Source organism: Haemaphysalis longicornis, unplaced genomic scaffold (genome assembly GCF_048455015.1).
Source record: "Haemaphysalis longicornis isolate Haplotype H1 unplaced genomic scaffold, Haemaphysalis longicornis Haplotype H1 scaffold_10, whole genome shotgun sequence".
Classification (NCBI taxonomy): Eukaryota; Metazoa; Arthropoda; class Arachnida; order Ixodida; family Ixodidae; genus Haemaphysalis; species Haemaphysalis longicornis.
In genome coordinates this window covers 57918132-57933582 of record NW_027526204.1, presented here as the reverse complement: position 1 = coordinate 57933582, position 15451 = coordinate 57918132, and the positions used below count along the sequence as shown (strand labels likewise).

At 44.2% G+C, this 15451-nt stretch overlaps 1 protein-coding gene across 6 annotated transcripts in view; it reads left to right on the top strand.

Moving 5' to 3' along the window:
* LOC144158603 (uncharacterized) overlaps window positions 1–12592 on the top strand; it is a 74537-nt gene extending 61945 nt beyond the window's left edge. For 4 of the 6 annotated variants that reach the window (XM_077689602.1, XM_077689605.1, XM_077689604.1 and 1 more), the window contains one exon: window positions 9385–11894. In XM_077689602.1, the coding sequence (XP_077545728.1) occupies window positions 9385–10240 (856 nt within the window). In that variant the 3' untranslated portion in view covers window positions 10241–11894. Of the gene's footprint in view, window positions 1–9384; window positions 11895–12461 lie in introns of those variants that run through there. The other 2 variants (XM_077689607.1, XM_077689603.1) reach the window with 2 other exon arrangements.
* Window positions 12593–15451: the final 2859 nt, after the last annotated feature.

Here is a 15451-nt window from a genome sequence, read left to right as displayed (position 1 = left end):
TGAGCAGTTTTTCTCTTCCTTCGACAGACCACGGCTGGCGTAGGCGCTTACTTCTACGCAACCGCTTTGCCTTTGGACTAGGACAGCACCCAAGCCAATATCACTGGCGTCCGCGCACATTCCCGTTTAGGCATTTTTGTTGAAATGGGCAAGCACAGGCAGGCATTGCAAGCGCTGTAGCCACTAGCTGAATGCTTCCTCTTGGGTGTTTTCCCGGCTGAAAGGGGTGCTATCTTTCGTCAAGCGCGTGAGTGGCTCTGCAATGCGTGCGAAGTTTGTAACGAAGCACCGGTAGTGCGTGAGCAGTCCGAGGTATCTTCGCACGCCCTTCTTGTCTTTCTGTCTTGGGAAGTTCACTATGGCTGACATTTTTGCCCGGTCAGGCAGGACTCCTGTGGCATTGAGGACTTTGCCCAAAAACTTGAGTTTGTTGTATGTTAAGCGGCACTTTACAGCCTTCACGATTAACCTGACGTAGTACAGTCGAATCCCGCTACAACGAAATTGACGGGACGCGCAAAAAATTTTGTTGAAGTGGAAATTCGTTGAGGCAAAATCTGCCCCAACGCACCACGGAAAGGCCAAAAAAATAGCCCCGAAGGTTTCCGCATCATTGGCACCATAATACAATGTTTAGAAAGAGGAGATGCGCAATAACGTCATGTTTATTCGGATAGCAAACATACCAATGGTTATCTGTTTTTTTTACCTGCACGCAAAGAGCACGTTACGGAGGGGGGGGGGGGGATGAAGAAATGCAGGTTCAAAACGTATTGCTATACAGCAAGGCATGTCCACCGAGCTGATTACTTGCAAATAGCTGCTAGGCCGTCGGAAGGCTTCTAGCTTGTGGCAGGAGCAAGCAGTGCCGTTATCTTATACTATGACAGGGCACGGCAGCTACTGACTTTGGCAGGCAAGACGTACATGCTTGGATTTAATGCGACTGGGCGCTCGTTACTAAGATAGGGTGACTTGGCTTTAACACCAAACACGCAAACATGATTTTTTCTCTGGGCTATGAAGAATGGCAGAGGGCAAACGGCAAGGACAGCTGCTCACAACGCATACATGACGGTGCCCCACCAGCAGCAGAGCACATTCGCACAATTTCAACTGGATACGGATTGGCTGTAGCTCCGTTTTGGCGAATCAGGCCTGCGCCTCATGTAAAGATGGCCAACCACATCGTTATCACCAGCAAACAATGGCATCCGCCTATGAGTATTTTTTGTTTTGGGTGGTGGTGTGCGCGTGTGGCGCACGTTTTCGGTGCAACTAAGCGTCCTGAACGTATAGAAAGTTACAGATAGCTGGCGTTATGCTTATTTTATTGTAAAACAAATGTTCAAACTCAGTCCCAATGAGCGTAAATTTCGCTGAAGCAAATGCAAGCCAGACAAATTGTTCGTTGTGGCAAGGACATAGTTGCACTGACTTCTATGGCTAACTGACGGGGAATCGAAAATATTTCGTTCAAGCGGACATTTCATTGAAGCAGAGTTCGTTGTAGCGGGGTTCGACTGTAATGGCCTCAAGTATGGGTAAGATGTTTGTTGAAAGTCTGCTTGAATACCACAATGTTGTCGAGGTATACAAGGCCAGTGTGCCATTTCAGGCTAGCTAGCAGTGTCCATGACTCTGAAACATTGCTGGTGCCGTGCACAGCTCAAGGAGCATCACCTTGAACTTGTATAGGTCGTTCAAGGTTACGAATGCAGTCATATCTTAGTCTCTCTCGTCCACTTCAATTTGCCAGTAGCCTGTCTTCAGATCCGTCGAAGAGAAGTACTTCGCATGGCAGAGGTGGTCAAGGGCATCGTCGATTCATTGCACGTCCTTTTGGTGATTTTGTTCAGTTGCCAGTTGTCAATGCAGAACCTTAATGTGTTGTCTTTCTTGAGGGTGGTAATGCCGTGAACCATGCATTTTGTTTGTGTACTCGTGCTTTGTTTTTACCATACACCGGCACCCAGCTGTGTTATCAGTGTTTCAAGCAAAGTGCATGTATCCTTCCGCACGATTGTGGTGAATGTTTTAAGGAAGTCGCTTTTGAAGACAGCCTCATCTGTCAGGGAGCTTTCGTGGTTTTCGAAGCAAGTTCGAGCTTAATCTTTTTAATAGAAGAACACATGCCAAAAGGTTTGTTCGTCACCTTACCTGTTAAAGATTCGGATGCACTCCACTTTCTCCAATCAGTCCTCAGGGTCTTCACAGGGGGGACCTGGGGAACGGTGGTGGTTCCCGGGGCTGTTGCAAGACGATAGGGGGAGTGGCTTCATGCACCATGTTTTCGGTTGTGGTGGTCTTACTCTTGGTTCTGTCTGGTAGGAGACCAAACTCAGCTGGCTTGCAGTCGGTGGCTTGCTCGGCTTGGGCTGGCTTGTCAGCTTCCGGAGAGCATAGAAAGCATAAAGGGTGCATTCCCAGCACCTTTACCAGATGTCACGTACCAAAGACGTTGCAGCTGTCTTGAAGGAAAAGCAAGTTTGTTGAGTGAACTTGTGGTCTCCTAAAAACTCAAAGAATACACAGGCGGCGAAACAGCAGTTAACAAAGTGATGTGTGCGGGCAAGTTTTGGCGAATCGAATACCGCGCCGGCTGCCCTGGGCATATTTATCTTTTGGCGCGATTGTTTCTCAAAGCGTCGAATTACAATGAGAACACTGGAGATCAAAGAAGGTTATTCTAGGCTAGTCACGTCAGGGCCAAACACTCTCCCTATCAAAATATAATAGACCGTGCGGCATTCAAAAGAAAGGAAAGGATACATGCACTTTGCTTGGAACACACAACACAGCTGGGCATTGCTGGATAGTAAAAACAAAAGTATACAAACGGAATGCATGATTCACATCAAATACACACATTTGGGCGTTTTTTAATTGTGAATAATGGGAAGAGAAAACATCCTTAAATGGAGCCGTAGAGGCATCATTAAAATTCATATGATGTGTATGAGATACTTCATGCCAATCAGCCAAGTGTCATGCACTTGCAAGACACTCATTATAATAATACACAGACATACATTATGACTCGTTATATGTTATTTAGAAAGAACAGAGATGGCTGCACACACTTTTAATGCGGCGTGGCCATCACCCGAAAATCTTATTGAGGTCATAGCATCATTGTGAACCCTGTCCTTGAGGCTGTAGCGATTCGTACAGTAGTATTTAATAGGTTAATAACAGTGTGCCCCCTTTACATCCTTTCTGCTTCCAGCTCTAGAGCTCTGATTTTGAGGGGCTTGTATATCAGCTGCCCGAACCCTTCATCTCGATAGGAGACCTGAATGCACATAATCCTCTTTGGTGTTCTTTCCTCACGAATGCCTGAGGTTACCTTATTGCTATGTTCTAACATCCTTGGGAGCATACGTATTCAACAAAACAGCTTTAATGCCATAAGATGGGACATAACACTTATTGACATCTTGGTTATGGCTCTGCATTTCTGTTTTCCTCTCTTGAGCGGGACGTGGACAGGAACCTATATGGTAGTGACCACTTCCCTACCACATTACATATATCGGCAAAAGGCATACAGCTGCGAATTTCTAATTTCCCACCAACATGAACAGTAATGATGATGATAGAGTCGCCCACAACTAAGTGGTACGTTCGCACACACATGGATAGCAGGACGCACGTGCGTGAGTTCAGAACATTACGCTTGTACCACCGGACGTGGCTTGGCATCGCTCTTGAACGGCGCCAATAAACCTTGAAGATCGGCTTTCCCTTCTACAAAATTGGTGCCAAAAATCTGAGCAGCAAGCCGGCATTGCAGTGAGCCATCTCCTGGCAAGCTTGAGGAGCCTTCCTTTAGCTACAGCCGGCATCGATCGAGTCAAGAACAAGCACACATCCTGACCGGCTATGAACATGAAGATTATCAGCAAGGTGGACCAGCTGCTCCAATCCCAGAAGTTGGACCTTTCGGCCTTTCATGTTTTTCAAGGACGTTTTCAAAAGAGCAATTCAGCATTCCCCGCACTTAACGCTGCGCTTGAAGCCCACCTGTCCGACAAACAAGCAGCAGAAGACTATGCTTTGGTCATGGAGTATGATGACACAGAGCAAGCAGCATACTGGCTTCACTCAAGCACCATATAGACGTGTTGAAGTCATCGACGCACCACACTGCTCCCCCTTTGGTTGACACCAGCGGGCATCAAAGAGCTGCAATTTCTTCCAGACAAGCCTTGCCAACTAACCATGAGTTTGGAGCACGTCTGCCGAAACTAAAACTTTTGGGGTTGGATGGAGTGATAACGCAGTAGCAACCTTTTTGGGACGTGGTTCGCAATTCTATTCACGAGAACCCCTTGCTGTCCAATATTGGCCACTTCCATTACTTGGTTTCGGAGCTGGTGCTGAAGATGTTGCTGGCCTCCTAGTGAGTCTTTATATCAAGATGCTGTTGATATCTTGGAGAATAATTTTGGCAATGGCGAAGTGATCAAGCAGAAGCACTTTGAAAATCTGCGGAAGCTCAGGCTTGTCAATTCATCCAGCAATGTGACTGTTTGAAGAAGCTTTACGATGCTGTGCAAATGAGCCGAAAGGAACTGGAAAGCTTAGGCGTTGGGATGTGTTGTTACGTGGGTATGCTGAAGTGCTCCTAACGTCATACCTGGCGACATCATTGTCAATTGCTTCAAACAGCAGAGCCTTGCTGCGAGCATTGGTTCCACAAGCAGTAAGAGCTCTGCAGAACAGAAGAAGGGACACCTGTTGTCATTTCTGCGAGCGGAAGTTTAGTGCAGGGAAAGAAGCTTTCATATTAGGAAGCCACAATGAATTGAAGAAGCTGACCGTGGGTCCAGTAAGCAGACGCTATTCCGGCTGCTGCCGTCTTTTATAACAAGGTTCCAACTTCGTCTTGCTTCTTAAGGGAATAATGTACTGACGGCATCTTTAAATGACAAGCAAATTCTCATGGCAAGTGAAGGCCATTGCTTTAAAGGGATGGACAACCCACTTTTGTTGCGTATATGTTTTCTAGCTCATACGAAAGCCAGCGTTTCATATAGCCCAGAAACCACAAGCAATTTATAAACAAATTGGCGGAAATAATTTCAATTTTCATGTACAAAGGCTCTGCAGTATGGGCGCGTGATGCAACCACGACACTCGAGATAGCCATGATTGAGTTGAGCGGAGTACATGCGGACCGACTGTGTGTAGCAGCGCTTACGTGCTCCCACTAAAGCGGAAAGCTTACATTAAATATCTTCCGGCCAAATTCGATTAAGCAGTTACTTTTATGCCCACTGAGCCCTAAAGAAACTGATTTCTCCTGCATCGCAACTGTCTAATGAACACGGGTGAAACGAAGATGACCACGTTCAAAGAGAGCAATTTATTGCCACCAGCACTCGATGTTCAAGTCCTAGTGAAGTCCGTAAGCAGTGCTTGGTGTTTCTTGACCTCGTATTCTGACAGCGCTAACGAGGCTCGGTCTTAAACATTCGCGTGCGCCTGTGTGCCTCCGCAGAACGTCGATGGCATCCATCACTTCGGTGGCGGTCGGTCTACCGTCGGTTTCCCCAACACTTACTTAGGCTTTTCTTCGGAACACTTTTCTTTCCCTTGGAGTGCTCATGCTGCTTACAAGACTCACCGAATGATGCACGAACAAAATATTAATGTGGTTATCAGACAGCACAACCTAAGCAGCAGCACCGTAAAGAAAGACGTGTAGAAAAAAAAAGCTTGAAGTAGGCTTCGGCAGCCTAAGCATAAAGGGCGCTGGTGTAGGCAACGATGGAAACGTCAAAATGGTGGCCGCACTATTCAACCGTCTATGACCGCTAGCGGTTTGAGCAGCTTCTTTCATTGATTTTAATTGTTGTCAACCGCAGATTTCACGTTTTCTTTCATTTTAGCCGTTTAAGAGTTAATGCGAGTACTGAATGTTTTCAATGTAGGCTCTGAGAGGCAAAATAAAACGTGCCTCGACCGGAATTTCGTTCTTCCTTTCTTGCTGTGACTCCGTTAAATCGGAAGCGCCGCATGAAATCACTTTGTAAAATCGAGATAAAAATACATGCCTTTAGCAAAATTTTGACAGAAAACTTGAAAAAATTCGTTATATCGGGAATTTTGTTAAATCAAGGTTCGTTATAACCGGGTTGAACTGATTGGATATATCGAGCTAATCGTGGCACATATTATAGTTTGCTATACTGGCTTTGACTGTAAATAATTTTTTGGTTTTCTTTCCCTAGTTGCCCTTGTGCCATTAAACACGAACCATCGTTTTCATCATTACATGCATTTTTCATGCATTTTTAATTTTTTTTTTGAACTTTTGACAATCAGAAATCGCTAACGTGCTGAGGCAAAAGGCCTCTGTAGTAGTCACCTGACTAGGCCCCCAGCGCCTGACAGTGCCAGTGGCAGGAACAGAAGCAACTATACTTGCCTTAATAAATATGAATATGCATAAACACTTTCACTTACCACAACCACACCTTCCTTCAGTGAATTTTTCCTACCACATACCCCCCAACTGCCCATACTGCCCCGCCACCCCAAATACAACTCGTTTGGTTTCGATGTGCCCTGCCAACCCCCCACACACACAACCACACACTCTTGAGCAGTGGGAAAGCTTGCTGCGCAGTGGCCAGCTCACAGATAAGAAGTTACTTGTGACGAGCGCCCGGGCCGCCGCACACAGCGTGGATCACCTGACTAGAATGTCCACCCACCGCCTACGGTCCCACTATGCAATAATAAAAAACTTTTTCCAATCCAGTACAACACTTTCAGTGTAACAAACAACAGAATACATACTACATCCAATACAACACTTTCAGTCTAACAAACAACAGAAATAATACATACTACAAAGATATATAACTGAGGAGAAGTACGCGCTTTTCTCGTGACGTAATAAAATAATAAATACAAAATAAAATGAAATTGACACGCCGTCACTCTGCTTTTGCCAAGGAAACAAAAATAGTGTAAACATATATACAAAATGACAATAAAATCTTACACATCACGTAGAAAATACGTTTTTGTTTTCCGTCTAAAAGCGGCTACCGAGGAAGTGGGCTCAGTCATGTCAAACAGTACAAAGTGACTGTTCAGGAGATTAAGAATGTGAAATTTAAGTGTTTGAGTGCCGTAATTCATTCCAGTTCATATTCTTGTAAAGTTTTTATGCCGGAAATTATATACGACATCAGTCAATGTAATTAAAAAGAAAATGCTCTGGGTGTGTTTTTTATTCCACAAAAATTGTTTCACCCAATCAATATCAATGCCAAGTATGTATTCTGGTTAAAAGTATGGAAATGTATTGACATAGCCTGAGAGATCATGGATGAACCATAGACCCTTCTTTTGCATGCTATGCAAGCCTACCATGAATGATTTGGTAGCAACTCCCCATACAAGTAAGCAATAACGTAACCGTGGGTGTACATAGGCAAAATAAAGTTGTTTTTTGTTGTCAGCAAAAGCACTCTAAATTTACTCAGCATGCCAACGTGTTGTGCAACATTACATTTTATAGCACTAGCATGACATCCCAAAAAAGGTTTTCATGAAATACTACACCTAGAAACTTGGGTTCGGAAGCTCGTTCCAAATGTTTAGATTCAAAAGTAAGTGTATTTGTAAAAGTAACAGGTCTATTAATAGAACTAAAAACTATATACTTCGTTTGATTAATGTTCAGCTGAAGCTGATTAGAGCTAAGCATGCATGCTTGTGGTAGCCTACATAGAGCCTACGTTTGCTTGATGAAAACGCAAACATTTCATTTATCTTCATTTGTTGGTTCCCACCAACAGAATGGCCCTTACAGTGATACACAAAGCAAAGAAAATAAAAATAAAAACTTTAAACAGTAACATTCAAAAAGAAAAAAGGCAATGGACTCTGAATATGACCCATGTGCGTAAGACTTACCACAAGGCTTTTTTCAGCCTGCCGGTAAATTTGGGTAATGAATGCTAAGTAAATTTTTGAAAACTTTGGTCGCCAGAGTAGTGTGGGAGAAATCACGTGAACACTGTACCTTTTTGGACAGAAAACTGGTTTGTTAGGTTTATTTGAAGAGCTTTATTTGTAGGCAACAGCTGGTTAACCAAGAAAAAGGACACTCTGGTGAGAGGCCCTGCACGTGCCACTTGTCATAAAACCTTTACTGCAAAGACCTTTTTGGTTCATGCAAGATTTCACTCTACTGTGAGGCTCTATGGGTGTAGCACTCATCTATAGAGCTTTGCTGCCAAACTTTCACTTTTAAAACATAGGAAAACGAATAACAGCAACAAGCTGACTTCATAATGTGTCTGAAAAGTTGCCAAATCATTGGTAAGCCACAATGGCAGTAGAGTTGCAGAAAAGAGTGCTGAGAAATTTGCACTGGAACACATGTTGCACTGACAGATTGCACGCTGGTGTAAAGTCAGTGGGCTGTATGTATTGCTGAAGCTTTGCTCAGAGGCATACTTTGGCCATGCATCTGGTAGAATAATGACAAGAGGCCCCATTTCTCCGGTGTCTCTTGGAAGGGCTTTCAGGAACTGAACAGGTCTATCACGACAGGCTTCACTCCACAGTGACCATTGTATCACTGTTATCACTTTAAAGAGCTATGCTACAAAAAATTTGCGGATGGAAAATGTTTACAGATTTCAAAAATGACTGGAAGGAGAACTTGTGAAAAACTCGCCGCATTCAACAAACCTTGGTTTTCTTGAATGGGTGGGTACTGGTGAAAAGCTGCCTGCAGCATCTGTCAGAAAAGGTTTGTAAAAAACCTAATGGCCATAAAAATGGATACTAGTGAAAGTGCAATGTGTTCAACCAAAATTTTCCCCGAAAGCAACGCTGTTAACTGCAGTTAACACTTGTATGATGTTTTGTCTGTGATGCACTTTATAAAAGCTATAACTAGGCACTGTGGAAGTGGCAATTTTAGCTTTCAAAGCAGATGTTTGCTTTGAATAATGTTGATGTAAATAATTTGAATAGTTCGGGAAAAATTGAGAGCATTTTGACTGCATGAAGATGGAAGCCAGCGAAGCTGTAGCTATGCTGGTGCTTTGCTGTGGGGAAATTTTGCTGCGGCGTATACATTATCACTATTGGCTTACATCGGTGTTTCAAGCAGGCAAGTTGCCATTCATCTTCTGTAGATTGAAATTTCGGTAATGAATGCCAATTAAATTTTTGGAAACCTTGGTTGCCGGAGTACTGCGGGAAGAATCACGTGAACACTATACTTTTTTGGACACAAAACTAGTTTATTAGGTCAGGCAGCTGGTGTTCCGCTTTGTTGCATTATTCTCCCACTGTTTTTTCTCAATCTTGTGTCTCATTTCGCCAACTTCGAAATTTTTCCACTAGCAGCAAGAATATCCAGTTCGAAGCGAAGCTGTGTTCCTGCCTGTCCTGGGAACAATGCAACCACCAGGCCACTGATGGGAAAGTTTGTGGCATTGAGGTGCCCTATGTCTCCAGCGTTTGTGAAAAAGTCTTGCGTAAAAAACACATCCTGGATGACCACAAAAGGCTGCACAGCGGCAAGAAGTTGCACATGTGTAGCACCTGTAATAAGGGCTTTATTCGAAGAGGCGACCTAGTTGCTCACGAAAGAGTGCACTCTGGCCAAAGGCCCTTTTTGTGTGGCATCTGTCAGAAGAGCTTTAGTCAAAAAACTAACCTGGTTGCTCATGAAAAACAGCACTCTGGCAAAAGGCCTTACGTGTGTAGCATCTGTCAGAAGAGCTTTGCTTATAGATCCAATCTGGTTAGTCATGAAGGATTGCACTCAGGCGAAAGGCCTTACTTGTGTAACGTCTGTCAGAAGAGTTTTACTGATAAACACAGCCTGGTTGTTCATGCAAGGGTGCACAATAAATCTTACACGTGTAACGTCTGCCAGAAGAGCTTTTCTCGAAAATTCCGACTGGTTATTCACGAAAGAATGCACTTAGGCGAAAGGCCTCACGTGTGTAACATCTGTCAGAAGAGGTTTACTGAAAAACACAGTCTCGTTGTTCATGAAAGATTGCACTCTGGCGATAGGCCTTATGTGTGTAGCATCTGCCAGAGGAGCTTTACTCGAAGGGCCCACCTGGTTATTCATGAAAGGTTGCACTCAGGTGAAAGGCCTTACGTGTGTAGCATCTGTCAGAAGAGTTTTAGTGAGAAACGCTGCTTGGTCAGGCATGAAAGGCTGCACTGTGGCGAGAAGCCGTAAATGTGTAGCTGCTGCCTACCTTTTATCAAAGGACCTGCTTGAATAGGCACAGATTGCACTCTGGGAAGAGGTCATTGCATCATCTGTCGGAAGAGCTTTATTTGTAGGCAACAGCTGGTTAACCAAGAAAGAGGGTACTTTGTTTGTGAAACCTTTACTGCAAAGAAATTCCTGGTTCACGAAAGATTGCACTCTAGCGAGAGGCCCTATGGGTGTAGCACTCATCTAAAGAGCTTTGCTGACAAACTTTCACTTTTAAAAAATGAGAACATGGATCACAGCAGAAAACTGAGTTCATAATCTGAAAAGTTGCTTAGAATCATTGGTAAGCCACAATGGCAGTACAGTTACGAAAAAGAGTGCTGAGAAATTTGCACTGACATACATATTGCACTGTGTCAGATTGCACGCTGGTATAAAGTCGGTGGGCTGTATGTATTGCTGAAGCTTTGCTCAGAAGCATACCTTGGCCATCCATCTGGTGGAACTGACCAGGGGCTCCATTTCTCCGGTGTCTTTTGGAAGGGCTTTCAGAAACTGAACAGGTCTATCGTGAGAGGCTTCACTCCACAGTAACCATTGTATCGGTGTTATCACTTTTAAGAGCTACTCCACAAAAAATTCGGCGGATAGAAAATGTTCACAAATTTGAAAAATGCCTGGAAGCAGAACCTGTAAAAAACTAGCCGCATAAAACAAACGGTGTTCCTGAACGGGTGGGTGCTGGTTAAAAGCTGCCTGCAGCATCTGTCAGGAAAGGTTCGAAAAAACCTATTGGCGTATACTAGTGAAAGTGTAATGTGTTCAACCAAAACAATCATTCCCTAAAACTACTGTTCCACCACGTTAACTGCATTTAACACTTGTATGATGTTTTGTGTCTGTGATGCACTTTATAAATGCAATAACTAGGCACTGTGGAACTTGCAATTTTAGCTTTCAAAGCAGATGTTTGCTTGGAATAATGTTGATGTAAATAATTTGAATAGTTCGGGAAAAATTGAGATCCTTTTCACTGTGTGAAGATGGAAGACGGCGAAGCTGTAGCTATGCTGGTGCTTTGCTGTGGGGAGATTTGGCTACGGTGTTTTCATTATGACTATTGGCTTACATCAGTGCTCCATGTGGGCAAGTTGCCATTCGTCTTCTGTAGATTTATATCTGTAGATTCAAAGAATACTTTTGTTCAAAGTATGGTTTGATTGCTTTCAATCTTGCCATGTACAGGTTTTGCCGTTTTTTCCTGTTATTGTACCTTTGCCTTATTGCACTAGCACCGCAGATTCTCTCGTGGCATATATCTTGCAACAATTTTTACTTTTTTTGCCCTTGGCTATTGTCCTGTCTCTAATTTTGTCTGAGTTGTTTCCTAATTCTTATCTTGCTTTCGGACGACTTGCATTTTTGGGGGTATTTTCGTTTGATTCTTTTACTTTGCCTGACTGCCCTCCCACCATCTGTAATTCGTTTTTCAGATGTAGCTTGTATGTTGGTTTGCTACAGTTTTTCTTGTTTCTCAGTTGAAACTTCCTTTTCGCCACTATCCTACTTCTGCGTGCACTCTTGGGTCTGTCAAGTTGGCTTTGTAAAACATCTTTCCCAGTTCCCATCAATGTTTTGTGTGTATGTTGTGTGAAATAAAGTCAATTCACTTTCTGTCCATCTTATCAGCATTAGGAAGTTATGCATCAGGACATTTCTTGGTTTCAATAATTCTAGGGCACTATGAAGATCTATATCACGGCATCTCATTGCATCCTGGCTATAATAAAGTAAATATGGTCCAAAAGGTGTCAAAAATTCTCCCAAAAAAGTAATACCAACTCCATGTAAAATGCAAGATGCACCTTGAACGGTGTTTTCTGACATGCTTTACCACCATGCAAGGCAGTTGTTGTGGCACTGCAATCGCGTCAGAAATAGTTTTCCACTTCTGAATCGCCTCATTTGTGGCCACCGTATATAATCAGAGAAATAAAATGTTTCGACACACAGGAAATGAGAGCCCATAAATTAGCATGTGACAATGGCATTGGGCGAAATTGGCCAGAGCAGCTGTGGCGATTTTGTATTTTCAGCGGGGCCCTTGCAGGCAGCATTCATGGCCTGTACTGGCTACGTGATGCCGGTTATATCGAACTTCGTAGTAATGCAACAGCACAGACAGATGGAACACAGAAGGAAACAACATCAGCGCTATATCAACTGATTTTTTTTGCAGAGCGAATACTTGTATCAGAGCACCTGCACTGTTGGCCTAGTCATGACCTATACAACATGTACCTATGAAGAGAGGCTCAAGAATTGTCCAGATATGCAACTTCACGCTTAAGCAATGATATTGACATGCAACTAGCGCAGTCTTCAGATTTTTTAAATAAAAATGGATTCACCAATCGCCCTAGTGTAGGTATCTTTTTTATCAGCTTCTCCCTTTTATGGCAGATAGCGGCCACAGTTTTAGAATGGGCCGGCAAGTGAGACGTGGGCATGCCCTTACGGGTGTTGCAATGCTCACGCCGGCGCTCATTGAAGCATAGCGCCTTTTGCCCAAAGTACATTTTACCACTGGACAAAGGGATGCAGTAAGTCACATTGCTTTGGTAATCAACAAATAGTGATGTTCTGTGTCACAACCATTCGCTAGTTGAAGATCTCTTCTGCGTAGTTTGTTGTCAATTTAGGGTATCGGCCTGTCTAATTTGTTGCTTGGTAAACTTGCACGCAATCTTTTTATCTTTACGGAATGGCGTGAATGTATGCTATAAGCACTGTTTTTGCTTTTCCTTTGTGTGGCCAGGCCTGCCTGGATTTATCAGTTTTGTAAAACCCTCGACCTGATGCACAGCTTGTTTTATTTTCTCTCATCAGCAAAGCTAGTGCCCATGCTACGAACTTGGGACTGTGTGTATGAATGAGGATTTCTTTTTTTTTTTTGATGGGACAAGTAGCTTTCTTTTATTTACGGGTAATTTGTGGCTTGGTTGCTAAGCCAAAACCTGCAGTCACGAGGCTCAGCAAACCGTTGCAGTGAACTCCCATTTTTACGACTTTTGCGTGGCTGGACGACTAACTCAGCGTGGCCTTGTTGGACTGAGTGTCCGAAAGAGTACCGCCACTTAGGCAGGCAAGTGAGAAGCGGCGGCCACTTTGGTGTTGATCAGTGTTGCCAGTATATATTGAGCGAAGAATGGCACAAATGCAAATAAATAGCAGACTTATTCCACACAGTCTGGAACTGCCCTATACTTTGGCACGATAACACCTACCTGGGATATAATTTGGCAAGAGAACACCTACCTTGAGGGTCCTGGGATTTAGCACTGTCCAGCAGGAGGCAGTCTCATAGCCTTCAACCCAGCGTTTGGGCTAATTATGGCACTAGCGCCATATTCTCCACTGGCGAGCCTGGGGAAACTTTATTGCGTTGTTATTGCCATAGCAACGCTGCCGCCATGTTGGCCTTGAAGGCGTTTTAATTGTCATGGCAACAATCTGAGGAGGCGCAGCTTGCGTGGGCAAAAGGTGATGCTCTCGCCCTCTCATGTCGATTTGATTTTGCCACCACCCTCCCCGTCCCCCCGTTTCCTGCAGGCCAACCAGTAACTGATTGATTGATTGCGACGGCGCGCCGACGCAACAGGCGATGAGGCGCGCCGTAGTGGAGGGCTCCGGATTAATTTTGACCACCTGGGGATCTTTAACGTGCGCCGAAATGTCGTACACACGAGCGTGTTTGCTTTTCACCTCCATCACAAAAGCGGCCGCCGCGGCTAGGAATCGAACCCGCGACCAAGTACTCTGCGGCGCAACGCCTTAGCCACTGAGCCACCGCGGCGGGTTACCAGCGGGTAACCGCCACTCCGCTACAGTGAACTATTCTAGTTCACTACAGCTACGCTGCCTATTCGCCGCGAGATTGACATGTAGATGGCGACAGCGTCGCGCTCCAGTGTGGATGCTCCGCTGAGCGGCCAGTAAGAATGCACACTATGGCCGTGCTTCGTGCTTTTTTCCCGCCGTATGTGCGCACGAAAGGCGCAAACAAGAGTGGTATGCTGTAGTTCGGTTCCTCAATGTTCAATGTATAGCATGGAAGCGGCAGTAAGTTTTCATTACTACGCCAAAAAAGCGACGACCCATCGGGAATCTCAGAATGGCCGTAACAGTGACAATGAACTTGTACGCCGTGGCTCGCAGCAAGCTCGATCTTTCCAGACTATGGCTTTGAGCCTTCAATAAAAGCATAAGCAGAAACAAATCATGAAGCCTCGATCTCTGAAATTCAGTTTGCAACGGCAATCTCAATCGCTTTCACTGGTAGCATGACGCAATCTTGCATTTGTGGGATGCCCTTCAAGGGTAACACCACCTACCTGCCCCGACATTCTTTCTAAGAGCTTACGATATTTTTTGTGTTCGAAAGGCAACATAAAATTACTGAATTTTCATCGGCGCAGAGATATCAATGTAACCGCTCGAACGGGTCTTTTAAATGAAATTTTAGCGACTCTGAAGGAAATTTTGATGAATAACGGTGTCGGATCACTTGTTTATGGCTTTCGTAGCAAGTGAACTTGCGAATTGAATTGTCAACGCACGCAGTACAAGCAACATCTCATGTTTAGCTAGGTTTTCGCAAAGTGACAAGCAGGTTTACAGTGTGCAAACCAAGCTTCTGGGACCTCACGGTTAGCACAAATTTTCTGTTACCGCTGCTCTGACCATTTGCGTTCCTTTTAAAATCTAACAGGTGCCTGCAACAGCGAGATGTGTTTGCATTCTTGCGTATAAAGTCGCTTACGAACCCTGAAAATGGCAAATGAAGTTGCTCTTTTGCAGATGTAGTAAAACGTTTCCTTTTTATTTCTCGTTGCGAATCAGCGAAACGGGTTCCCGGTAACTACTTTGTTATGTAAACTGAACACCGCCTTTGTCTTGGCGTTTAATTCTTGACGATTGGTTAAAAAAATGCAAGGATAAAAGTTTTCTGTGCATTTCGTTTTTTTTTTCGGGAGGGGGGGGGGGGGTGGTGGTCTGCCAACATTGCAAGAGCAGCGAAAAGAGAACGCATGTAACGCGAAAAGCCAAACGTTGGTTATCAGTATTACAATCGAAACTTAAGTACGCTAGGTGTCGTATTCTGGAGTGCTGAAAAAGCATTACTTCAACACGTATTTTCAAAACTGATTAACCCCCCTTTGGTCCGAG